The sequence below is a fragment of the Agelaius phoeniceus genome, chromosome 11, assembly GCF_051311805.1.
Source record: "Agelaius phoeniceus isolate bAgePho1 chromosome 11, bAgePho1.hap1, whole genome shotgun sequence".
NCBI classification, from domain to species: Eukaryota; Metazoa; Chordata; class Aves; order Passeriformes; family Icteridae; genus Agelaius; species Agelaius phoeniceus.
Window position 1 is genome coordinate 14,005,182 of NC_135275.1, and position 25,998 is coordinate 14,031,179.

The 25,998-nt window shown below is 48.8% G+C and overlaps 2 protein-coding genes across 4 annotated transcripts in view; both read left to right on the top strand.

The window, feature by feature from the left end:
- Nucleotides 1-1,201: 1,201 nt before the first annotated feature.
- On the top strand, nt 1,202-12,917 carry LOC129125091 (SRSF protein kinase 3-like). Its single transcript, XM_077184296.1, has 11 exons — nt 1,202-1,671; nt 3,134-3,502; nt 3,986-4,073; nt 5,471-5,558; nt 5,807-5,913; nt 7,810-7,972; nt 9,164-9,249; nt 9,677-9,784; nt 10,211-10,280; nt 10,364-10,456; nt 11,704-12,917. Exons 2-11 carry the CDS (start codon nt 3,408-3,410, stop codon nt 11,889-11,891), a joined length of 1,086 nt encoding a protein of 361 aa, XP_077040411.1. The 5' UTR covers nt 1,202-1,671; nt 3,134-3,407; the 3' UTR covers nt 11,892-12,917.
- An 18-nt stretch (nt 12,918-12,935) lies between these two features.
- Nucleotides 12,936-25,998, top strand: part of SETD5 (SET domain containing 5) — a 65,325-nt gene continuing 52,262 nt past the window's right edge. For 2 of the 3 annotated variants that reach the window (XM_077184276.1, XM_077184277.1), the window contains exon 1: nt 12,936-13,136. The gene's annotated coding sequence lies outside the window, so the exon portion shown is untranslated. The remainder of the gene's footprint in view (nt 13,137-25,998) is intronic. The other variant, XM_054639892.2, reaches the window with a different exon arrangement.

Consider the following 25,998-nt stretch of genomic DNA (forward strand, 5'->3'; position numbering starts at 1 on the left):
AGGGCTGGGGCCTGCTCTCTGCAGCCTCAGCCAGGAAACCCGAGCTGTGCGAGCCCAGGGCCCCTGTGAGGGGGAGGCCCGGCCATGCCCAGCTCCGGTGTGAGGCTGCAGCTTGTGGCAGTGGGGGAAAAAATGTGATTCTTACTGTGTGTGGCCTTTTCCTCCCCTGTGTTGTGTGGTGCTGGGATGCTCATGTCCCCCCAGGGCTGTGGGGAGGATGCTGCTGTGCTTGCTCTCCAAGAGACAGGAACAGGGGAAGCAGGGGCTCTGTGGCCACCAGCACCATGCTGAGGTGGTGTTGACTGGGTGCAGGCACTGCTGGAGAGGCTGAGGTTCCTCAGGTCTGGCAGTGTGGCACATGGGCTGGTCTGGGAGCAGGGATGGCTCTGCCAGGCAGAAGATGGTGCAGCAGAGCAAGTCCTGCTGACACACTGCTGGGAGCAGGGGGCAGAGTCAGGCAGCCCCACGGTTTCTGGGTCTGGAGAAGGCAGAGCAGAGGGGGAGGATTTCTCTGTTTCCATCTCGGTAGAGCTGTGAATTTCCCGCTATAAATAGTTGCTGTGGAGACTGTGAATCTCCTGCAGGCTGACAGGCCTGCTGCCAGGGAGGCAGGGAGAGGCCAGCAGTAAAGTGAATCCACCGCAGCTGTCTGAGGTCTCCTGCTCTCCCAAAGCCAAGGTTGTTCCCAGAAGTGGTGCTGTGATCTGATACCCTGCCCCACTCCTCACCACGTCCATCCAGCAATGCAGAAGTTTGGTGGGCTCAAGGCCATCCCTCCTGGGGCAGTGCAGACTAAAATCAGAGCAGGACCAGCTGGTATCTCACTTTGGGGAGCCCAGAGCCAGCCAGATGACAAAGGGAATGGCGTGTCCTGCCTGTGAGCTGCTGCAGGGTGAGTCTGTGCTGGGCCCTGGGGCTCAGAGCCCTGCTGGAGCTGCTTGTGTGCTGCATGCTGTGACTTGCAGGGTTGCTGTGCTCAGCCAGGGCTTGTAGCTCTGTGATGGTGCAGGAGCTGAAAGTGTGTATTGCTCTGGTGAGTTCTGCCACTCCAAAGGTCCAGGTGTCATAAGGCATGACTGGTGTTGGGTAGGTCTGTAGATTGTTCCATGCAGGTTGGGTGGAGGAGTCCAGGCCAGATGTGAAGCATCACTCCTTGTCCATGGCTCTCACAAACCAGGCAGGAACAGTTCTTAGGCTGAAGTTCTCTGACCTAGTCCAGGCCTGCAGCAATTCAGTGGGTTCTGCACAAAATAGTTGGAATGACAAAAGCAAAATAAGTTGTATTTAATGTGAAAGTGTCAAGAAATGAAGGATTAAAAGCACCAATTGTCCTTTATCACAAAGCTTAGAAAAGTGCATTTCACTTTCCTGTACCAAGTTGCATAGCAACACTCTTCATCTTTTGCCAGTGCTTCCATCCAGAGAGGGTGGATGGAGGTAAATCTTACATGCCTGAGGATAGACTTGGCTTGCCTCTACAACAACAACACCACCAGGGCCTGAACTGCCCAAAAGCTCCATCCACCCTAGGGCTGAGTCTTACACTTTGGGTCTGCCTCTGGGTCCTATTTTCTGACTGAAATTTCCTGTCACCAGAACACTCCACCAAGGGAAGAAGCTGTTGAACTCCCATCTCCACACACCCATGAGTTTTCCTTTGGCAGGTGAACGGTAAGCTGCATGATTAAAGCTTGCTTGCTCTCAGCTCAGGCCCTGCTGTCCTCATGATGTGAGTGAAGAAGGCTCAGGCAGATGCTGGTGGTGCAGGAGTGTGTGAGGGTACTGATCAGCTTAGTCTGTGCACAAATAAGGAAAATTTTGACTTCAGTTCTGTTTCATAGAGATGTCAGGGAGCATTTACTGTAAAGAGTGGCCATGCAGACATTCAACATCCAGGGGGTTTATACCCAAAGAGATTGATTCTGAACAGCATAAATGTAAGGGTTAGAGGTGTAGAAATGTGAGGAGGGGGAGGCATTTTGAGCTCCTTTCAGACTTCTGTGCAGGCATGGGTAAACAGAGTAACCCAGAGCTTGCTGGGTGCCAAAGGGAGGCTGTGGTCTGACTGCTGTGCTGGGAGAGGAACATCAGCACATGGAAAGAAACTTCAATGTTTTGAAAAGTCAAACATTGAGTCAAAACAGGTGCTCTGTCTCAGCAGCTGGAAGATGTTACAGCTCCAGAACAACTCCCGGCCACCGGCACTGCCAGCCCTCTATAACTATTTCTGAAAATCTTCTGGTTCAGATGAGTTCTTAGCTTTAGTGACCTGATTTGGAGGATTTAAAGTTTGATATTTCCACCTGTGCTAATGCTCTGTGGGCATTACTATCACCTGTCTCGAGCTCTGACAGTGTGTGTTAGCCTGAAGCTTCAGCTGTACAGCAAGTGACATTTCCAAATTATGAAAGGCTGGGTTGGAAGTGCCCCAGCTACTGTGGCTTAAATCTGTATTTCATTAGCAACAAGGGCTCTGGGCTGCTATTTCAGGTGACCACTACTGAATCCAGTCCTACCTCAGTGCTGCAGCACTGGGGGACAGTAGTTGGATCAGTCTGTCTGTGGTGCCTTGGTGTTTATGCTTTGGACTGTCATAGTAACAAACCCCAGGAGCAGCCCCTTGCCAGGATGTCCTGTGGCCTTGCTGGGATGTCACAGGATGGTCAGTGACAAACCCATGCTCCAGCCCCAGGGCTGCACTGTGGGCAGAGGGAGCAGCCCTGTAATGTTTAGAATGCAAGTTCTGTTTCACACCCCTCTGGAGCAGGAGCCTTCTCCTGCCAGCCAAAGCCCAAATTCCCTCCTCAGCCAGGATGGGGGTAGGGAGGGGGTGCTTTCCCTGGCTGTGGGAGGGGATCCCACAGACCCCGCTAAGCCCCTGAAAATACACACTAGGAAACCTGAGACTCCCACCTGGCCCTGGCCTGGGACCAGCCTGCCAGCTTTCCTCTTCTGAACTCTTAAAATAATCCCTATCTCCCTGAAGTGCCAAAAGTGTTTGTAACAGCCTGACTCCAAGAGCTGCTGAAGGGAATGGGAAGGAAAGGGGTGAGGGCACAGCAGGGGTATGGCCACCCTGCAGGTCTCTTGAAAGGAATAAAGTGCTGAAGCTCACACTGCCCGTGTCCCACAGCTTGGTGTCCCACTGCCTCCATCCCCTTGTGCCAGGACCTTCTGTGCTCCAGGGCCATGGAGGAGCAGGTGCAGCAGGAGATGCCATCAGCCCAGCACACAGGTCAGTCCTTGGCCATGAGGCTCCAGAGATGAGATCATGCCAGGCTCTTCCCAGGCTAGAGGAGGCCACTGGGACCTGTCAGCCTGTCCTCAGCTGCTCCTTCAGTCTAAGAGCATTTAGAGATGTCATTAATATCTCTTGGTGATGGTTTTCCACAGGAGGCCACTACCCCATGCAGGAGGGAGAGGTGTTCAACACACGATACCAGGTGCTGCACAAGCTGGGATGTGGCGCCTTTGCCACTGTCTGGCTGTGCCAGGACATGAGGTGAGGGGCTGAGTGCCATTCAGGGAGGTGGGAAGGGGTGGCTGATGTCCTGGGCGGGGCTGGCCCCTCTTGCAGAAACAGCAGAGCACAGTCTGGGAACATGCCAGGCATCCCTGAGCACATGGGAAAACCTGACAGCAAGATCAGTGGGGTGCAACAAGCAGAGCTGGTCCCCAGAAATCAAAGAATGTAAATAAGGTGGGATCAGCCCTTGCTCTACATTTTCTTTTCTTGTTTAGACCCTGCAGTATCCATGTGCTTTTTTTCTCCAGTCTCTTGCTGGTCCCTGGCGCAGTTGTGCTGCCAGATGCCCGAGGGAGGGATGCCCATGGGCCTGGCATGCTACAAACCAAGGCCAAGTGTTCCTGCAGAAGGGCAGCACCTTCCCTGGGGAGCCCAGGGCTGGCTGACTGGGAGAAAGGCAAGTGTTGCTGGTCAGGGCCACTGACAGGCACTGGCTGACAGCTGTGGTTCATTTCCCAGGAGGAAGAAGCAGGTAGCTGTGAAGGTTCTGAAAAGCAGGGAAGGCTTTGCTGAGAATGCCCAGGATGAGGTTGCTTTCCTCCGCTGTGTAAGTGTATTCTGTGGGTCTGTGCTGTGCTCCAGCCGGTGGCCACTGAGTCCAGGTTTGAGTGTCAGCCTCATCATCCCCTCTGCCTGCAGGTCTCAGTCCAAGGAGCTAGGTGGGGAATAGGAAAAAAACCCCAAAAGCTGGGAAATTAATAGAAATCACTGGTTTCTGAAACAGGCATTTTTCTCCTTTCTGCATCATACTGGGACATGTCCCACTTGCCCTGTCAGCCCATTTCTTTTAGGTGAGACAGAAATCCAGCAAAAAGGAGGAATCTGCAGAATGATAAGGTGGATAATCAACAGAAGAAAGTGGTAATGACCTTAAGCAGGAGATGGGAGTATGTCTTCTATACCTGTATCATTCACAGAGGAACATCACTCAGGGGACATTGCTGTACCACAACACTGATACTGAAGTAAAAGGAAATATCTGCAAAAGAAAAAGATACTATGTACCAAAACACAATAAACATCTGAAGTCAGAAAGCTTCTTCTGGCCTCTGCTAATGGAGGTGATAATTAGATGCCTATATCTGGGTTGTAGCAAGTTGCCTTTGAAGTTGGCTTGAACTGCTAGTTCTTGAAAGCTTGTGGTTACAATTCTTCAAGTTTGTTCAAATACAAAGTTACATCAGCTTCAGATGAGTAAAAGCTATTAAATTCTGCATTTTAAATTACTGTGGCCTTTCTCTAACAGGTTTGAGAAAGATTTAGTTAACACCTGTAAATCTGTAGGCCCTATCTAAAAGGAGATGAGCCAGATGCAGTGATGCAAGAGGAAGTACCAAGTGGCACTAATTTAATGTAATCAGAGGGCTGCTTTTCCACACATCAGCACAACCCTGTGTAGAGAGTGAGGCTTACCCCTGATTTATTATTAATTCTGAGAGACATGCCTGCCCATTCAGCAGCACACAGCTGTTTCCCAAGGCTTGTTCCCACCAGCAGTGGGGCTTAGTGCCTGCAGAGCTGCCAGAAGAGATGATCTGGTCTCTGCTTCCAGGGCTGCTCACTTCTGTTGTGCCAGAACAAACCTTCTGGCACCGATGCAGGTGGATCTGGCATCTGCAAAATGAGCCAGATCCAACCAAAACCCTGGCAGTTGTGGCCATGAAGAGGGGAAAAAACAGCATGAATTGCTGTACCAGGATAAGTGTTCTGGGAAAGCAAGCCCCCTGGGAGAGCATCTCCTTGTGAGCTTGTGATGGTCCCACCTGGTCAAGAGCAAGACAAAACATGCCGAAACTCATTCCTGGTTTTCCTGATGTTGTTTTCATGGGATTTATCACAAAGTGCTAGAAGAGAAAGTCTGTCAGACAGGATAAAACAGGTGCAAAGTGTCCTTGTGCACATATATGTCTCTGATTGCAGCTTTCTTGGAATCCTCCCCCTCAGGTAAGCTGCATGAAGAAGAAGGACCTGGCAGGAGAAAACATCGTCTGTTTGTTAGATGACTTCAGAATGATTGGAGAGAATGGTTTCCATATCCTTCTGTGGAGAGTGCTTTTCTGGGCCAGCAAAGCCTGGGCTTGCCTTGGAGAGCCACAGGATGGTGTAAACCTGAGTGCTGCACTGCCATGAGGAGGATGAGCAGGGCTGCAGCTGGACCAGGGCACATGGGCATGGCTGGAGGGGAGAGGCTGAACCAGGAGGCATTGGGTTGCTTTGGTGAAAGGCAAAGGGTTGGTGGTAACACCTTTCCTTGTTAGCGAATCCCTAACTCTTTCCCACATGCTTGCCTGGTGTTTGAGGTGCTGGGTCCTTCCATTCGATGTCTGATGGGAAACTACACAGCCCAGGGACTGCCCTTGCCTTTTGTGAAAAAGTCTTTACAGCAGGTGAGAACTCAGCTGCAATCAGGCAAGGGTGCCAAGGGGCTGTTGGCTGTGGGACATGCCACAGTCTTTCTCCCAAGGGGAAGGACTTGGGTGTTACTGCCTAAGCCTGCAGCCTCCTCAGGTTTGGGAAGCAGTCAGGGCCACAAAGTGCCAAAAGCCTGCAGATGTACACCAGAGAGTCAGGGCTGGAACCTCTGTTCCCATCAGCTCAGTAATCATTAGGTTCTCTGCTGCTTGTAGAAGTAGCAGGGGACAAACAGGCTGCCATAGTTCTACTTCTTGTGGGCAAACTATCTCTGCCCTCCTGCTGCCCAGAGAAGTCCCCTCTGGTAGTAATGCCAGACTGCTGGCATTTGCGTTGGCATCCAGCCGTGGGTAGCACTGTCAGTTCCAGCAGCTTTTGCATGGTACCACTGAAGGCTGCTCAAGGTCTCCCTTCCATCTTTACATGAATTTCTAAATTGCTGATTTGGTCAGCTGGTTCTCTTTCCATGCTGAGGTTTCCCTGTGCAGAGCCAACTTTTCCTTCATCCCCTGTAAGGATGTGTTGTGCCTATTTAAAAGATGGTGAAAAATTAATTTCTTCAGGGCTGGCTCTGCTTAAGGAATGGGAAACCTGAGTGAGGCCTCAGAATAGTTAAAATTACTTTTTGCCTCTTGTGCTGAGATTCATCAGAAGTCTGCACACTTGCCAAGATGAAGATTTGCTACCCTGATTCCTGTGCCCTTCTAGGGATACTAAGAAAGAAAATTGCTTCCTCCTTCATCCTATTTTCTGTAGTAGCCTCTCCTTCCTCTAAAGAAGCTCCACTGACACCTGAGTAAGTTACACAAAAAGGTAGTGGCATTACCTCTATGCTCCCTTTCATACTCAGGCTTTTGCTTCATACATTATCTGCTTTAATTGTAAAATCTCAGTTCTGTTTTCCCCCTTCAGATCAGCACCAGGGCAGTATTTACTTCTGATTCATTCCAGTTTAGTTATTTAAATCTTTCCCCACATTTCACAGTTACCATTTAAGGCTGATATTTCCCTGGGGCTGGTGTTCATCCCAGAATAGAATTTGATAATACAGAGAATATTTACCAGTCCTTTATGACTGACCAGAGTGTTAAAAAACAAACCTAAATCTCCCCATAGCCTTTTCTCTGTTATTGATTTCTGATAATGAGTGTTCATCTCTGGTAGGTGTTGTTTATCTTTCCCCTGTGACAGGCCAGGCTCTCCCTGCTGCATCACAAGCTGTTCTTTCCCTACATGGCTCTCCTGCAGGGCCCTGAAATCCTCTCTCTGCACTCACTCATGGTCTCTCCCCTTCCTGTCTGTATTATCCTGTGTCTTCTTCTTTCCTTGTATGATGGGACACCCTCTCATGCCTGTCATTGACACCAGTCCCTTTACATGTCACTGTCGTTCAAATGGAAGTTGGGGGCTGGTTATAATCAGTGGCAAGACACAGAGGTCCCAGGACACAACAGCCATACAAACAAGAATGTTTTTTCAGGAGAAAGTTCAGCTTTGTAATCATAATAGCCTCCTCATAGCCCCCTCCCTCCTCCCACCTCCCTGGGCTTGCCCATCTGTGCTGGTATCTGTGGATTGTCACACTGCCTCTTGCTGTGTGTCACCCCAAACAGCCCTTTCCTCACTGGGCTGTCCAGGCCTCCACTTGCTCCTGGGGCTCTGCTGTTGTGTGGGGTGATGAAACCCTTGTGCCTGCTCCCATAGTCCACCCCAACAGGAACCATTTATTGCCAGGAGTTACCACCAGTGCCCAGACTGTCCCTGACCTGTACCCTCGCTGTGCCTGCCCACTCTGGGGGGAGAGAGCTGGGGCAGGAGAGGCAGTGGGGACCCTGCCAGGGCTGGTGTGACAGTGCTGCCTCATTGGCCAGGTGCTGGCAGGGCTGCACTTCCTGCACAAGTGCTGCCGCATCATCCACGCAGACATCAAACCGGAGAACATCCTGCTCTGTGGGCACAGCAAAAGGCTCCAAAGGCTTCTCATGGCTACACTCCACTGCGACCAGGGAACAGGAGGGAGGCTAGAGGGAGCAGGTGAGCACTCCAGGGCTTTTTTAACAAAAAAAAAAAAAAAAAACAGACTTAGGTGTTTATTGGCAGGAGAGAAATGAGAGGCAGCAGGTACAGATGCCTTAGGAAAGGTTCACATCTCCTACAACAGCCAGTACAAAACATGACAGCCAGTATAAAACATTATAGGCAGCTGATGATGCTGAAAGGCCTCTCCTTTCTCTGCTTAACACAAACACCAGGCTGGGCTCAAGGCGCCTACAGAAGTGTGGTGGGTTTGTGTGAAGGACAACTACAGGTCACAGATATCTTGATCTGTTGACAGCCCCACCACGACCTCAGAGCTCACTCTCAAGGCTTTAGGTACGGGACAGTTCCCTGTGTCTGATGTTTTCAGCTGCTGAAAGGTTTACATACAAAAAGGCTTGATCAGAAAGCTGTATGACACTCCTGCTCTTTATTTCCCTCATTTCTGAGGTTTGTGGGAGACTTGGATGTGCTGCTAATCTTCAAGGCTTTCTGAGACATAATTTATGTGCACAGAATTGAATAAGATGTAGGGCTGGAGAGTTTCACGAGAGATTATCTCATCTTCCAGCAGTGAGACCTTTCATATTATCCTTGCACTATGTTCTCCTGTGAGCATTTCTCCCATGACAGTGTTGTTTTGTCTCTCAAACTCTGGGGCAATCAGGGAATGCTAAATTAGTGACCGAGTCTTTTGCTTGGAGCAGAAAAGCACAATGTTAAGCATAGGCTGACAGCTCACTGTAAGACACTAAGCCAGGAATTACCTTTTTCTGGGATCATATGGAAGCATAACCTCCACGTTGCTTGCCAAGCAGGCTGTGTCCAAGGCCTGTGACAGCCAGGGTTGCTGAAGGCTGAGGAGAAATTACAGCTGTTTTGGTTCTGACTGGTGCTCTTCTCTGGGCTCACAGTAATTTAACCTTGGTGCTAGAGGAACCCTACAGCAGGACGGGAGCATATGGTCACACTGTTCCACTCCAAGCTACTGTTCTCCCATTCTCTCATTTTTACTGGATACCAGGTCTTTTTTTGTGTTCCTTCAAAAAAGAGGGGTGGCATTTGATTTATGATCCAAAGTATTTAGGAGCTTTTAGTTAAGGGAAGGCAGACATACCCCTCCTGTGGTGAGTGGTGTGTACCTGCTGGTTTGGAAAGACCTGATTTCTCTTTGTCCTTTCCATCTAGGAGGTGATCTTGGCAATCAGTTGGAGGAATCTGATTTAATGAGCATAGAGGTGAAAATTGCAGATCTAGGAAGCGCATGCTGGACAGTGAGTCTGCTCCAAGTCTCAATCCCATGACACTGTGGATGCTGTGTGCTTCTTTCCATCCCACACTGTGTGTCTGTCTGTCCCTTTACAGCTGAACAGCTATTTCAGAGATGCTGATATTGGGGGGTGTTTTGTTTGCCACTCTCAGCTCCAAGCCGTGCATGGTCTTCCCTGAGCAACTGTCAGTTTTGGATGTTTCTCCAGCTTGCAGTTAGTCCCTACAATTAGAAATGTATAATTATGTTCAGTGTGAAATGGTGGGAGGTAGATTCCCACTGGTGTCAGTGGGGCCAGGAATGTGCTGGCTGTGCCCTGCACAGAGCTGAGAACACACATTCATTTGTGTCCCCAATGTCCTGTCACTGCACAAGAAGCTTGTGTCCCCAGTGTTGCTGTGACTGGTTTAAGGAGTTTGTTTCTGTTTTAGTACAAGCCTTTTTCCAAGGAGATACAGACCCAGCCGTACCGGGCCCTGGAAGTGCTCCTTGGATTAGACTACGGCACCCCTGCGGATATCTGGAGCACAGCCTGCCTGGTAGGACTGGGACAACACTGCCTGCAGGGGAGGGGACACACCTGACCTGGCCAGGGCAGCATGTCCTTAGCATCCACCTGTCCTTGTACAGAAAGCTTCCTCTCTGAGAAGGCAGAAGGGGCTGTTGGCACTCACTCACTTCAGGGCAAAAGTCTGCTGCTGGTACAACCCACTCCTAATTTAGTTTAAGCTCGAAGGCAATTCACACTCCATGAAGATTAGCTCAGATGCTTGCCTGCATCAGGCACAGGCTGCTTTTCATCCTGATGGAGCTAAAGGTGTTGTTTCTCTGTGGTACAGATCAAGCCAGTGAGAGTATTTCCACATTTTAGGATCAGTTTTGTGTGATAAAGAGGGCAATATCAGTTACTGGGCAAGGAACACTCCAATACAATTAGTGAATTAACAGTGCTACTCCATTTCTAGGCTTTTGAAATGGCAACTGGAGAGTGTCTATTTGATCCTCAACCTGGAAAATACTTCTCCAGAGATGATGGTAGGACTCCATGAGTTTTATTCATTTCACTGACAGAAGTGTCACAGTCTGTATCTAAATTTGTCTTCCCTCCCTCCATCTAGATCATGTTGCTCGTATTATTGAACTCTTGGGAAGAATTCCTCCTCAAATTGTTTTCTCATGGAACAAGTCAACAAAATTTTTCAGCAGGCCAGGTAAGAACTGGCATAAGGAAGTTTATTTTAAAAATCACTGCAGATCTCTGACACACTCCTACTCAGCTCATGCTGAACTCCCCCAAAAGTTACTCACACAATGCAGGCTACAAGCAGGGATGGAACATAAATGGAAATTTCATAAAGAGCAGTAGCACTCCCTGCCCTGCCCTCTTTGCAATCCATCAGCATTCCAGGAATGAATGCAAAATCCTGAAAAATGGTCATAGCAAACACCAAACAGGGAAAGCATTTCCATTATTTCTCCTTTGGATTTGGAGAAAATGGAAATACAGACAGGAAACAGTTCCATGCCAGGAAGGCTGAAGAGTGTCTAACAGGCTGCACTTCACCCATTCACTGACAGAGAACAATGATGACTAGGAATGGGACACTCATATCCTTCCAATGTGGCTGCTATATTTAGTCCTCTGACCCAACTGCAACATCTCTTCTGTTTTATTCTCCCCAGTTCCTTTCCCTTTGACTCATGAGTCTTGAAACCCTTCTTTGACCACAAGGCATCACATGACTCCACCCTTCTGCAATTTGGCCTATCATCCTTCTCTGCTTTCATGCTTACCAGCCTACCCACAGTTCATTCAGTGCTTAGCACTGGTCCCAGGCTGGAATTGAACAAGCAACTCCCTGCACATCCACATCCTTTGCTCACACTTATGTCTTCTATGGTGCTCGAAAGAAATGAGTCAAAACTAGTTCTACATTCACTCTCCCTGTGAACCAACCAGGCCTGACCACACATGCCTAACTTGAATCACTGTATTTACACCGTGCACTCCCCAGGACGACGGTTGCTTCTTGCTCAGCCAGACATTCTGCTGGGCCCCACAGAGCTGGCTGGCACGTAACAAACTCAACAAGAGTCTAGCAGGCTCTGACACTGAAATAGCATGATGCATCCGGGTGCCTGTGGGCAGGCACCGGGTACAAGCAGCAATGGCTCTGGCATGGTTATTCTGGGAACACTTTGTGCACTCTTGGCACGTTCTCACCTAAGAAAAGTACTCAGGATCAGGGAGACGCCAAACACTAGCTTGAAAATGTGGTTCCTGAGAAGCACCCGAGAGCCAAACCCCCAAGGGGCAGCGCAGATGGAGCTTACAGAGATAATTGCAAGAAGAAGGCAAAGATCTTTCGGGATGCTTTGGGTTAATTCTGAGGCGAGGCGCGGCAGCCCCAGCCGTGCCGGTGTGACTGAGGCGCTGTGCCCACGCTGTTTCTGCCAGGCGCGCTCCTGCGGCTCTCCCGGCTCTTTCCCCGCAGCCTCCCCGGCATCCTGGCGGACCGGCACGGCTGGACACCGCAGGACGCGGCCGCCTTCGCCGCCTTCCTGCTGCCCGCGCTGCACTACGCGCCCGAGCGCCGCGCCAGCGCCGCGCAGAGCCTGCGGCACGCCTGGATCGCCGCACCGTGACCCGAGCCGGCTGTCCCCGCCTCGCGGCACCGCGGGACCCGCCGCAGCGACCGCACCACCCTCCCGCGGGGGCGGCGGGGCCGGGCCGGCTGTCGCGCCGGGGGCGGCTGCCCGCCCGCAACCCCCGAGCGCCGCCTCTGCCAAGCGACCGGGGCGGAGGCTGCGCAGCCCCGCCGTGATCCCGCGGCTCCCTCCGCGCCCGAGCTCCACTCCCTTCCTCCTACGGCCCTGCAGCGCTGCGGACCGCACGCATCGCTCACTGCGAGCAGCCGCAGCCGCGGGCACCGGAACCGGGCGGAGCCCTTGGGCCGAGCTTGGGCACCGAGGACCGCAGGGCCCCTCCTGCCCGGCTCGGCCGCCCCTCCTACCGCGGAGGGGCCGTCCCTCCGCCTCACTGCCCCGCGGCCTTTGTTCGGGGCTCCAGGGACGGCGACCGGCCAGCTGTGGGAGCGCTGTCTCGCCAGCCCGGCCCGAGCAGGGGCGGTCTGAGCCCCGGGCGGCCCCGCCGGGACCCCGTGACGGGACCCTCGGCCCAGCCCCCCTCCCACTCAAACCCGCGCGCGCGGACGTGCCGCGCGGCAGGCCCCGCGCGCGCGCCGCTGCGCAGGCGCCCTGCGCCCCCCTCCGCCCAGAGCTCCCGGCCGCCCCCCGCACCGCCCCTTCGTTCTGCCACGTGTCCCGACGCGGGAGTCGCCCCGCGCCGAGCGATCGCGCCCCGCCGGCCCCGCCCCTCGGCACGTAGCGCGGCTCGCCCGGCGGGCGCTGTCGCAGCCCGCCCGCCCCGCATCGCGTCGACGCTGCCGGCGGCCACCCCCCTGCTCTCCGCGCCGAGTGGCAGCGCCGCGCGCCAATGGGGCGCCGGGACCGTGGGGCGCGCGGCGGGGCGGACGCGTGGAGCCCAATGAGGCGGCAGCAAAGGCGGGGCCGCCAGGCGAGGTCGCCAATGGCGAAGGCGGGAAGGCGGGGCTGTAGCGGCGGCGGGCGCCCCGGCGGGGCGGGACGCGGCGGCGTGACAGCCAACGGGGAGTGGGGTGGGCGTGCCCGGGGCGCCCCTGGCGCCGGCGCCGGGGATCCCCGTGTACCCAGTGCCGTTTCCGCCCGGCCCGGGGAAAAGCCGCCGCTGCCGCCGGGGGAGGGGCCGCCGCTGCCGCGGCTGAGCGCTCGCTCTCGCCGGCTGCCCGGGACACGCCGTGGCGCCGAGCCGGGCCTGGTGCCGCGCAGGGGCCCGGGGAACGGGCCGGCCAGGTAGGCGCGGGCAGGCGGGAACCGGCCGTACCCGGCGGCGGGAGGGAACGCTGGGGCGGGCGGCTGGGCGGACGGCTGCGGGGGTTCCTGTGCGGCCCTCGGCCTGACGCTCTGCCCTGCGCTGCCTTGGCACCCCGGTCGGCAGCGCCCCGCCGTGCCCCGGGAGGCCCGGCCCGAGCTGACCCGGTCCGGCGCGGTGTGCGGGCATCATGGCGGGCCCGACGGTGCGCGGGCTCGGGACGCTGGCGGCCGGTGCAGTGCCAGGGCCGGAGTTGGGGCTGGAGCGGCCGTGGGGCTTTGTCGGTGAAGGCGAGCGGCGGGGAAGCCCCGCTGCAGCCCGGCCTTCTCCGCGCCCCCGTGTCCTCGCATTGTCCCGAGGGGCCGCGGGGGTCGTTGTCCGGCTCAGGGCAGCGTCCGGGCTGTGGCTGCCCGCCCCGAACCGCCGGCCCCTCCAGGCCTCGGTGGAGGCGGTGTTTGACCTGCATTTTCTGCTTTCTCATGGTGCCCGCGCGGCGCCTTCCTCCGTAACCCCCGCTCCCGGCGCCGGCGGCTGCAGCGCGGATCCTCCCGCATTTCCTCGCCCGTCACCGCGGCCGCCGCCGGCGCAGGGGGGGTTCCCCGCCGCGCTGCCCGCGCCCCGGCCCCGCTCCGACCCCCGACGGCACCGGCAAGGTCACTGTCGACCGGCGGCTCGTCCTTGGGTGCCGGTGACCGGAGTTCACCGCTGGGCCGAGTGGGGAAGCGGCGCCGGGCAGCGTCTCGCCGTCCCGGGGGAGGGAGAGAGGCGAGGCCGCGTGTGGCCCTGTGCAAGCGGGGGAAATGGGTGTAGCAGCGAGGGGGGGCTCGCAGCCCCTTCCCGGCCGTGTCCTCGTGTTCCTCTGACACCAGCTGAGATCCTGGCTGCGCTGCTGGGGGGGCAGAGCGTGTTCTGCGGGGCTGGAGAGGTCACGGGGTGCTGCAGGGCTCCTGGGGCTGCTGCGGGCTCGGGCCATGATGTAATGAGAGCGTTGGGGGTACGGCGGGGGCGAATCTCTCTCCTTGGGTGAGGGAAGAACTTGATGTTGGTGTCTGATGGTGTGCTGGTACATTATGGATTTCAGGCAGTTGCCCCCACCCTGGCTGGGTGTTGCTGCCGGAATCTAAACCCAAAAAAGGAATTTCTTTTTTTTTTTTCAATAATCAGAGATTCCTCTTTTCACTTGTATAGGAAATACTAGGATTTCTTTTTTTCTTCTTCTTGTGGTTGACCCAGGAAGTCATCTTGTTGCTGGCATTCAGGGCTTTTTTTTGCTGTAGAGGTGCAGGGAGGAGGGTGTTGCTGTGCTCTGGATCCTGTGGGTAAGCGTTGAAGGCAGTGACAGCAGCTGCTGTTGGCTCTGGAGCTCTGGTTGCTATGAGAAAAGCTTCACTAGACTTGGCTGCTATCTCCAGGGAAGGACAGCAGAGCAGCCTCCATTAGTGTGGTGGTAGAGGGACGGCTCACTCATGTTCAGCAAAGGACTTTACTTTTTGGGCTGTTTCCACAGGCGTAAAGCAGGAGCAGGGATATGTTTTGGTCCTGTGAGACAAAAATGTCCAAGGTGGGTTTCACCACCGTTCTTGAGTTAATGGAATTGCAATAAAGTGTGGGTTGGAAGCCCCAAGTTACCCTCTCCACATATTTTGGTCTGTGTGAAAAGTAGGGCAGCAAGAATTGATATGATCTTCCTGTGAAGTGAAGGCTGCAGTTGTGTCTTTTTTGAACTCCAGTCTCCTTCCCAGCCAGTAACAGAGCCAGATGCTTTTCTTATTGTTTGTATGTCTCCTTCCTCCCCTCCCAGCGCCTGGGCCCCACTTGCCTTATTGACTGGAATTTCTGCTGTGTGCAGTGGGTGTGTGCAGCAGACACCAGCCTGCTAGTGCTGAGGAGGGATTTTCCATTCACAGACCAGGGAACTGTCAAAATAAAGTCCCGACTCAACTTTAGGACTGGAAACAAAAAGTGGGGAGAGGAGTTTTCCTCTACTGCAGAGTACAATTTATTCTCTGAGCTTCTTACGTGCTTTTATGTCAAAATGTATAGGAAATGTTGCTCTGTTGTGGAGCAGGGAGGTAAAACTCCTGTGGATAATGGGAAAGATTCCTCCCTTTCGGTTGACTCAAATGCTGGAAGGAACAGTTTGCAGGAGGCCATTTTTGACGTGACTCTGTATTGTGGAATCTGCCAGCTCCCATCCACACTCTGTCTGCCTGACTGCAATAGCTTCCTTTTTTTTTTTTTTTTAAGGAAGAATGAGTGCCTTTCTTATCTGCTTAACTAACCATTTGGCACTGGCCCCTGTCTGTATGATATTGTGCTGTCGAGTTAGAGCTATCAGCATATTCCAGTTCGTTTGTTAGAGATGAAACTGTTAGTTGAGGTATGCAGCATGGGAATACATTAGCATTAGAAAACACTGCCATCTTTGTAAACTAACACCTATCATGGGGAGCCCCTTGCCCTGGCCTGAGTTACCCAACTCAGAATTACTGTGAGCTCGAAGGAAAAAATTCCAGGACCAGAATAATGTGAGAGATTAAATTATGCCCTTAAATCCACTTGACTGGCAGCAATCATGTGGTAGATGCCAAACTCTGAGTAGCTTTTATATTTGAGGATCTGTACCACACAAATTGCCTCACAAGGTGGGGTGAGCAAGTTTTAACCCCCTTAAAACACATCAGTCTTTGGGGCTGGAGGTGTCATCTGCTGCCTAACCTGGAGTGACATGACACCAGTACTGAACTCTGAATTTTGTGAGTATGAAAACTGCTCCTTGTTTTAATGAAGTACAGAAAATGATCTTCATGGCCCTTTAGTCTTTGTTTACAGTCTCTCTGTAGGTTGTTTACAGTCTCTCTGTAGGTTATAATGGGAATTGGTCCATTGCCTCACATTCTGTTGGATAACTGGCACTGCTTTGACAAGGCCCTGGCTCTTCATTTTACTGTCAAATCCCAAGTGACCTGAAAGTAATATTCCTTAGCTAATGTTGTCTGATATTTCCCTACTGCAAGGTGGGGTGATGAAATCCCATGTACATTTGAATCACTTTTTAAAAGAGCCTCAGTTACTGCAAGATTTTATTCTAAAACAGGTCAAAGTTGAAAAAACACAGGAGAGGGATGGCATTGAACTGGAATCTCAGAACATGCAAAAGTTACGCTCTTTTTTTCTGGAGGGAGAAAACCCAACCAGCAATAATGGATTTAAATTTTCCAAATGTTCCTTGAAGTAAAAAAAAATAATTTTTCATTCAAAGTTTCAGGTGCAAAGTGTGCAAGGGAGAACTAAATGTGTGATGTCCCAGACATGTAATTTATTAATCTGTCCAGTCTGTGCTTTCTCCCATTTTGGATGACCAGACTTTTACAAACTTGTGTTGAATGATGTGATGAGATAAAAATGTTTCTATCTATTCTGGCAATATTAAAACAAACATAATGACTGTTCAGAGGTTTGAAAATTCAAAAATCATTGTTCTCATGACATTATTGCTGTGTTACAAAAGCACATTTGTGTTTTTACTCTGGTGCTGCTTGTGTGTGTAACTCTGAAATTTTGCCAATGAAATGCTGTGTTGTGTGCAGTGTATGAGAAAGATTGCAATAGGCAAACTGTTCTTTATGTGTACAAGATGTAGTAGCAGTGCTTGAGTTGAAATGTTTAATGTGCTTAAGTGTATAGTGTGTAAGCTGTTAAGTCTCAGTTGCCCCTATGAAACTTCAGCTGCTATTTGATTTTAAAATAAAAATTGTGTTGTGTTTTACTTGTCTATTTAGTTTTTTTTCCCTCTTCCAAATTAAAAGAAAAATAGCTATGGGTATTACAGCTGTTAGAGATTCTACAGCCAGTCTTTGGCTCCCATGACCAACTTGTGGCAAGAGTTAGCACAGTAAGTTTGCACTTGCATTGTTAGGGAGGGGTTTGTATAAATCTGGCTTAACCTAAACCTTTTGCTCATTTTGATCATGGAAAAAGCCCCAGACCATAATGCAGCAAGAGTTCAGCATTTTGAAACTGTGGGAGCTGAGATTTTTTTTTTCCCCCATTTTTTCCTTTTAATTCCTTATTGAAGTTGCTTGGGGGATCTTGGTTAGGGTTGGTTTTTTTTCCACAGGATTTGCTATTTTGGTGGCAATTTTCCAGTATTCCTGTAGCAAATCAGCCGAGCTGCAGCCCCTGTCCCTGCTGAGCAGGGAGAATGTGCAGTGCTCCAGGCCTCCCTGCTGAGCTCACACAGGGGTGGGACTTGCTAAGCTGCTGAAATCGCAGCTAATGCCCGCTGAGCATGCTGAGAAACAGTTTTTCAACTGCTCCTAGTTTAAATTTTTTTTCTGTAATTAGCAAAGATGCTCTTTGTCTTGAAGGACGGTCTATGGGACAAATCAGGAGGTTCTGGTTCATCGTCCCCCTTCCCCCCTCCCGAGCCAATGGTGAAGTAGTATTTTCCTGTAACAAAAATAGCTAAAGAGATTTTTCCCTCACTTCAACTGATGAGTCTGAACTTGAAAAGCTGTAGCCCAAAAAAAGAAACCTTCAGCAAATAATAGTCTTCATGCTAGTTTCTGTTGCCACAAGTCCTATAGGAGCATCAATATGGTTCTTTAAATTGTAAATCTGCTTAATTCTGATCCTTAAATCTAATTTAAATGCTGAAACAAGTAGAACAAACTATATTTTAAATAATATATTTGAGAAATAAAGTATTTCTTGGTGAGTTTTATTTCCCTCCTGCCAGACATGCACAAACCCAAATTATTTTAATGAGCAATATGGGAAATATTCAGCAAAGTGTACTGATGTACTCAGACTTAAAGGTGGAAAAATGTGGGAGGATTTGTCAGCGGTTTGAGTGGCAAGCTTTTAGTGAGCGGGAGAAGTAATTTCTTTTGTGGTCAGGAATCTAATAGTCTCACATTCACCAAACATGAAGAAACAAGGGGGACTGAGAGAGAGGAACGTAGAAGAGTGGCATTGAGAAATGGTCAGGAATTTGACTTTTAGAGTGAAGTTCAGAAATGGTCTGTTGTTTATGCTAAAGTGTAATCCTTATAAACTTGATAACGTAGACAGGTCTTGCATTCCTCCCTGAGGGTCACAGAAGGGCTAAGTTTAGCAAAGGGGAGGTATCCCAAACACTCAGATATATCTAGTTTTCAAGGCAGGAAACTTTTCTGTTTTCATCCTGTTCTAAACAAGCCTAGGGTTTGTTTTTTGGTGTTGTTTTGTTTTTTTTTTTTTCACTTACAAGCAGCCTTTTGAGGCAGAATGTGAGCTAGCTTTAAAACCAAAATGCCCTAAAATATTTCAAAGTAATTTCATAGTAGAAAGGTCACGGTGCTTTTGATGTGTTCATATTTAGAACATGATTACAATTGCAATCATACACATTGACAAGAAGATATTGTCTGGATTTGGTAGCTGCTCATTTAGTGACTCAGGCCTATTCCTGTTGTCCTCACAGAACTCATACCAGAGTTTTCTTCTGCAGCCTTGCTGATTTATAGGACAAAATGTTTTCAGTGACCGTGCCAGCAACCTGGAAAACAGTTTGAAGTTCTTTCTGATACTTTCTTTCTTTCTTTCTTGACTTTAAAGCAAGCAGTTTGAAATGCAACTTGTTGATAGGGAAGGCGTGTGAGACCCTGCCACCGAACTTTTTAACAGAACATGCCTGCTGCTACTGATTCAGTAAAGGGAAAAAAAAAAAGAGAAAAAGAGGATGCCGCTTGGAGTTTTAGTTCATTGGCATCAGATTATGTGGCCTCTTGGTTTTGCATGACTTTGAATCATGAAAATAAGTGGCAGAGAATTTTTGAGGATTACGTTGATGGTCTTATTTGGATAAGGAAGCCCACATAAGACAATATTGCTCACACTGTAGGACAGAAGTTGCTTCTGGGAGCAGAATATGGGAGGTGTGGAGGTTATAGCTGGTGGAAGGATAAGACCAGGAAGACTGAAACTTCTCATCACAGCTCCAGGTAGTGCAGAGAATGGGAACAGAGGCATATTTTTCAGTGTGGTCATGTTTCCCAGCGCTGCCTCTGCCCAAATTACATCTTTCTGGGAATGCTTTAAGTCAGATTTTAGGACTGGAACCCCTGCAGGATGCTGGTGTGGAAACTGCTGCCAAGGAGCAGTTCTCAACTGTTTTTATGGGAGAGAGTGAGGAGGTGAGAACGTATCCTTGCTTGTAGGCAGGAAGGAGCACACTGGGAAAAGTTTGAGAACCAGTGATTTGGGAAACTGAAGTGCCCTGGGGGTTCAACATGGAGCCCTTAAAATAGCATGCCTCAACCTGAGCTGCACTATCAATTTATAGATACTTGGAAGAGTGCACAAGCCTTTTGCATTTGTGTGGCCTTTAACGACACTAAAACATTATTTGCTATGTTTCAGTGGCATTGAATTTGAATAGCTTATAATGTTACAAGAATGCTTTCAGTAATGTGGCTGTAGATTAACTTTCACTACAGCTAAGATCTGGAAGCTTCCTGTATAAATACATCTGAAGTGAACCTTTGAAGAAAAGATGACTGCTTGATGGAGTAAAGTAGGCTCTGTTTGACTGCAGAGGAGACTGGCTTGCTGGTTCAGAGTTCTCTTGCAGTTTTATGAACTTAAGGATGTTGGGGTTTGAGATGGCCTGGAAGTTAAGAGGGAACAAGGATGCTTTCAGGGTGAAAGTCAGGTTCTGAGCTTGTCACAAACTCGCTTTGTTGTGCGGTTCTTCTAATTTCCACCTCAGGCTTTGCTTGTATATGGAAATTTGTGTGTTAAACTGGAATGGGTGTTCGTGACGCACAGTATATTCACTGTACAGCTTTGTGCAGGTTTTTGGTGCACAATTGTGTTCCTTGGCAGTTCAGGCTGACAGCCCTGTTCTTCCCAATGTCACTTTTGCCTCTCTTCTGGCCCATGCCTGCCCCAGTAGTGAACTATTCAGGAAGATTACCATTCAGAAAACAAGTGCATTTCATTTTTGAAAGGAAGAGTTTTCTGCTGGCTTCTGCCTGAACTGCTTGACTGTGGGGTCAGGGTAGCACCAGTGCAGGGAGGGATGGGGAGGCTGCACTGAAGCCGTGCCAGCTGAAGTCAGCTTGAAACTATTGCAGAACTGCACCCTGCGAGCGAGGTTACTCCGGGTGAAGTTACACGAGACAGCTGAGCATATCCAACTGCTCTGCTGCTGAATGGGGGAAGTTTTGTTCCCCCTTGCTCTCTCACCCAACGGGGAGTTCTGCCTTTTTTGTCTGCCAGCTCTGGTTCCTGCTGGATTCCTTTCCTGAACTCCTCCGGCTTGCTAACCCAGCAGAAAGCTGTGTTGGGGTTATTTTATGTTTTGGGTTTTGCTGGATTATTTTTTGCCAAGATAGTGAACTGAACTGGCTCACTGAGAGACTTGTCAGGCATCCAGAGCCCTCACAAAATAAATAGGGGAGAGCATATGGGTGGAAGTGCAGAGGATGTGGTGGGGACCGGAGAAGGGGAACAGGGTCTCCGCCTTTCGGTGCCGCACCCAGCGTGGCCAGCTCAGGCTGTCCCCTGTAAGTTCACACTCCTCTGAAAGGAGAGCGAGCCACCATCCCTGCATGCTGACAAACCTGTGCCAGTCCCTGAGTTTGTGCCCTCGATCACTGTGTGTGGAGCGCTTTATTTAGACAAGCCCTTAGCTCCCTGCTTGAAAATTGGTGATGTAGTCTTGCCTTCATCTGTTCTTGTTTGTTTGAGAAGCTGGTCAGATGTGGGTTTTAATGTAGGCTTGATCTGTGATGGTGGAGAAGTGTTACAGCCTAAGCTTGGTGCTTAACTGTTTCAAACCAGCAAAATACTTTTGCAGAAAGTCAATACAGCTGAAAGCTGGAGTGATGGCTCATTTTGGAAGACGGAAAAAAGTTAATTAGTATAAAAATATTACTAATCTGTGTAAGTAAATGCACCACACAATGCTTCTTATATATAGATATATATATATTTTTTTTTTTTTACCTTGGAATTAGAAAGTCTTTGTTTTGTATTTGCTTGCCAGTTGTTACGGGTAATGAAATATCAAGGTGTGCAGAAAATTATAAATTACTGAAGATACACTGTCAAATGTATAAAAAAAGATCATGGTGTGAATTCCATATAACTTCACTGAAAATAAATAAAGTATGACTGGAACAACACAAAAATGTAATTCAGCCAAGGTCAGTTGCAGCAGAAACTTCAATCCTATTTCTTTAATATGGAAAACTTGGTTATAGCGAATTTGAAATAAAGCAATTGTCTGTGCACACAGATCCTGTGTGCTGCTCTGTCTGCTCACTGCAAGCTGAGGCTTTGTCTCAAACCTAGTGAGACTACTTGGTCTAACAGAACTTGAGGCAGCATTTTGGCTGTTTGTGTTTGAATAAAGGTATTTAAATGTTAGCATGTCATGACATCTCCAAACGTGTATTGCTGTGCAAAAAAAATTCATGATGGGTGTGAGCAGTATGTCTCATAAGCAAGAAATCTCATCTGTTGCAAGGGTAATCTTTTATTTAATGAAAACATTTGCAAATAGCCCCAAATCAATCATTTTGCCATAAGAGAACCAAGCAGAGTGTATGTGCTGCCTTATCTTTACAGCGACAGCAGCTGTGAGGTTTTGCAGTGTGGAGCTGAACGCCCAGGTGAGCACTGGGTGATGTGTAAGGAGAGCTCTGGGGACTCCATCTGAGTGCTTTTGTCTGCTCCCCACCCATGCCCCAGGCTAAGGTCTCAGGCTTGGAACACATCATTTATCTGTGACAGGCTGGGCAGGAGGTGGAAAGTTATTCTAGGACGTTGCCTTTTGGGGTATGCCATCCCAAATCTGTCTCTTTAGATATGTCCCTTATCAGTAGGAAGATCTCTGCTGAGGTTAAAGCTGTGACTTGTGAGATAGGCAAAGGAAATACCTTAACTCTACCCTGCAGTGGTGCTGTTTGGAGGGGATGTTTCTTGCCTGCTCTGCCTGAGGTGGGAGGCACTTGGATACCCAAGTCCCAAGGCTGTTGGCATTCTTTCCACACCTGTGGAAATCACCATCAGTGCTGCTGAGAGTGGTGCTTGTTACCTTTCAGCTTAGCTCCTGAAATACTTGGAGCATGGTGTGCTCAAAGTCAAGAAGCTGAGCACAGAAGTGTTTGCATCTAACAACACAGGTTTGATCTCTGGTGGATTCTCTTTGGCCACTATAGGTTCAAAGTATCTTTTATGAAATGTTCAGGTACAGAATTTGTAAGAAGATTAAAAACTCCCAAACTGGGGAAAGACTTTCCCCACAGGCTGCCATGGAACAACACAAGAGTTGAAATTGATGTGTCACAGTTCCTGTTTCCTGCTCCAGCATTTCTAAGTCTTACATGTGCAGACAGCAGTAATAAATTAATAAAGAATAAAGCACTAGCATGTTCTAAAAGTGAGACTATGCATTGAAACCTGCAGTCATTAGTTAAGCCTCTCTTGGATGCAGCTTGGGACTGTCAGCTTGAAGCTGGTCAGCAGAAATTTGTTGAATCACACGTGGAAAGAGAATCCCAGGGAGAATGAAATGGGATGTTCAAATGTTCATCTAAGTTCCATGGTTTTTGCAGAACCGTATGAAAGTGTAACCAGGTTCCTCTCCGTGAAATCCTTCACTTGAAAATTTTTTTTTAACAGTTTTTAAACAGTGTCGCACAGCAGAGATGGATGGGGAGCAGGCTGTTCCTGTAAGCAAAGTTTGTAGCTTTCTGTTGCTCTTCCAGTGTCAGAGTTTAGGCGTCATTCCTTTTTCTGAGTAATAGTGAAGCAGTCTGTTCCCATGAGAGTCACTGGGCTGAGGCAATACTTGAAAGGAATTCTAAAATTTTCAGTTTCACATGAAGAGAAGGTTGTGAAGGAGGAAAAAAGTAGCTTTGACACATATTTTAAAAATTTTGGAAACTTTTTGCTGAAGTTGTTGAGAGATGGTTTTACTGAAATGGTACATGATTTTAAAATGTAGAAATTTGTCTTAAACAATTGGACTTTCTATGAAATTCTGTTAGTACTGAAAAGGTATCATTTAGCTTAGGTTAAAATCTCTGCAGTTACACTGATCATTGCTGATTTCTGAAGTCTGACGCTTCCCTCCCAGGATATGTGTGTGGGTCCTTAGCTTTTACTGACCAGGAATTGAACATGTGAAATGGCCAGTGGCTGAAATGTTTTTCACCCTGAAAGTTCAAGATGAAGTGCTGGCAAGATGAAGGGCCCCCACACCTGTTCTGCTTTGATCTAGATACAGCCCTGGCTTTCATGTCTAGAAACATTGTATGTGACATCTCAGGAGTGGTATTTTGATTTTACTGGTAAAAATATTAAGGCACAAAAAAGGACTTGCATAGGACATCTTATAAGCAGTGTGGATGCACTACATATTTGGCTTGGGGGTGTTTTTGGCTTTTGGTCTAGTGGTGCTAATTGCAGTTTTAGGTGGCTCTCTCACCCACACCAGTCATCACCTCTGCCTACATGTCCATGTTCTGTAGTGTTGTGTTCCTTCTCTATGTACGTTCACTTTCTTTCAGTGAAGCTGTCAGTGGTTTTAATACTGCTGTTAGTAGGTGTGGTGGGGAGTGCATTGCGTAGTGGATACAGGTGAAAACATCTGTGTGAGTTGATGATGGGGAAGCATGGTACTATGAGCCAGGGTGTTTTCCCTGTCTGTTTTCACTAGTTTTGTAATGCTCCAAGGTAGTTTGGGTTATGAACAATGCTGCTACTGATTTGTAGCCACAGGACTGATAAGCTATGTAAAGGGGCCTTCAGAGTACTTTGGCAAACTGTGTTTGGATATGTAGTGTGCACAAAATCTATCTGCATTACTCAGGAAGATAATTCTTGTCTGTGCTGTTTTCCTTCTGTGTTTAGATCATTCTCCTATCCAACTCTTACCCAGCTGAGGTCTCAATAGTTCTCAGTTTTTCCATAATGACAAAATCAAATTAGCCCTATGAGTGGTGCATGTGAAATTCCTTTTGGTTAAAGCACATTGCCCTGAATATTTCCAGGCTGGTTTGTTTTTTTCTTGTGAGAATTCAACGTCTTGTGTTTGAAAGAGAAAGGAGAAAAGATGCAGATGAGGAAATGCTGTTGTTTAAGGTACAGGGAGGAACAAGTAACTTGTTTCTAGAACATAATCTGTCCAGCTGTGACTTAGTCATCTTCAGTCTTATATAAAATGCATCCAGTCTAAATAGTTGAGCATCTCCCTCCTGAATGCGGCAAACCTTTTATGCCTGTGTGAAGATATGAAGCTGTAACAGGCGCAAGGCATCATCTTAGGAGTACCTTCATACTTGGGAACCTGCAGCATCCATCATACTGTCAAGCCTCATTTACTCATGTGATGGGATTTTTTTTATTTTATTCTGTTCCACATTTTTTTCAAGCTTAGAGAGATTCCTTGCTGTTGGCAGAGAATACAGCACTAATAATTCCAGACAGGAGAGCAGAGAACGTAACGTGAGAACAGGGGTGACTCTTGAATCAGACTGAAGGTTTTGTTCGCCTGTGACAGGGCCAAAAATTGATGTTTGAGGAAGAATGTAAGGTGAGGAGATCACAGGATCTTGGCTAATGTTACTAATTTCAGTGTAGTAGTTCCTGCTGTTACATTACATGCAGCCCTGCTCTTAGTCACTGGGATTTCACATAGCTGTTCTTCAAGGAAAGGGGGATAACTTGACATTATGAAATGCTTTTATATGGATAAATGTGTTTCCACACAGGTCCTTTGTTTATATAATTATGGAGGTTTTGGAGGGGTGGGGGAGATTTTTCTTAGTGACAAGCAGGAACTTGTAAGCTTTGTAGGAACTGGCATGTGTGAGTCGAGAGATATTCTGTGCTAGTTAAGGGATGATGGACAGCCTTGTTTAAGTAGTCAAGAAAACTGATGTTGTACAGCAGCAACACTGCTGAGTGTGTTGTTAAATAAATGTATTGATAAAGAGAGATGTTGATAAATCTTATGACTGTGGACATGGAAGATGACTTTTAAAATTCTGTCAATACATTTCCCATTAATACACATTTCATGAAACTGGGGAAGCTGGCATCTTCAGTCACATATGTATGCAAGGGAAGGTCTCCTTAGGAGGGGTACTTGGAGCTGTGCTTCACTTGGGTAGTTGGAGCCATTCTTCAAAGGCTTCTGAGAAAGTGTTTGATGTAGTTTTAGTTCTAAAATAAAAGTTCTACAGTTTTTTTTCATAAGAACTACAGATACACTGTGCTCACTGTGAAGACTTAATGGCTTGGGTTGATGCTGCTTGGGGACCTCAAGGCTGCAGTGCATTGCATGATTTTTGTGGTAAATCCATATACTGTTTTTCAGGCTGTGTTTGACAAACATGGCCTAGCTCTCATGTAAACTGCAATGCCAAGTGTAAAAATGACTAGGTGAGATTTTCCATTCTTTGTTAGGTGGAAAGTCAGATCATCAGAAGGTTATTTTTGGCCTTAAAATACATAGTTACGCAAAGACTTAGTGACCCTGGAGAAGAAATGAGCAATGCCCTGAGCAACTGATCCAAGTTGGCCCCTGCTTTGGGGGTAGGGAGACAGTGTTTCAGTCAGTTTAACTTTCAGTGGTCCCTTCAAATCTGGATTATTCAGTGGTTGAGTGCAAGACTGGGTGTAGGAGGTCTGGGGGGACATGCCTGTTTTAGGTGGAGAGGGCAAAAGATGGGAGGAAGAAGGCCATACTCTGATACTGGAAATGTTTATGCTGGAGAAATTGCATTAACAGTGGAGACCTGAAATATCTGAGACTGGAACTTGGCAAGGACACACCTAGCTTTA

Bases quoted from the DNA above. Each gene is read 5' to 3' on its own strand.
- LOC129125091 (XM_077184296.1), top strand. From the start codon at position 3,408: ATGCAGGAGGGAGAGGTGTTCAACACACGATACCAGGTGCTGCACAAG. The intron at 9,250-9,676 runs GTGAGTCTGCTC...TTTCTGTTTTAG, and splicing joins TAGGAAGCGCATGCTGGACA to TACAAGCCTTTTTCCAAGGA. The intron at 10,457-11,703 runs GTAAGAACTGGC...TGTTTCTGCCAG, and splicing joins AAAATTTTTCAGCAGGCCAG to GCGCGCTCCTGCGGCTCTCC.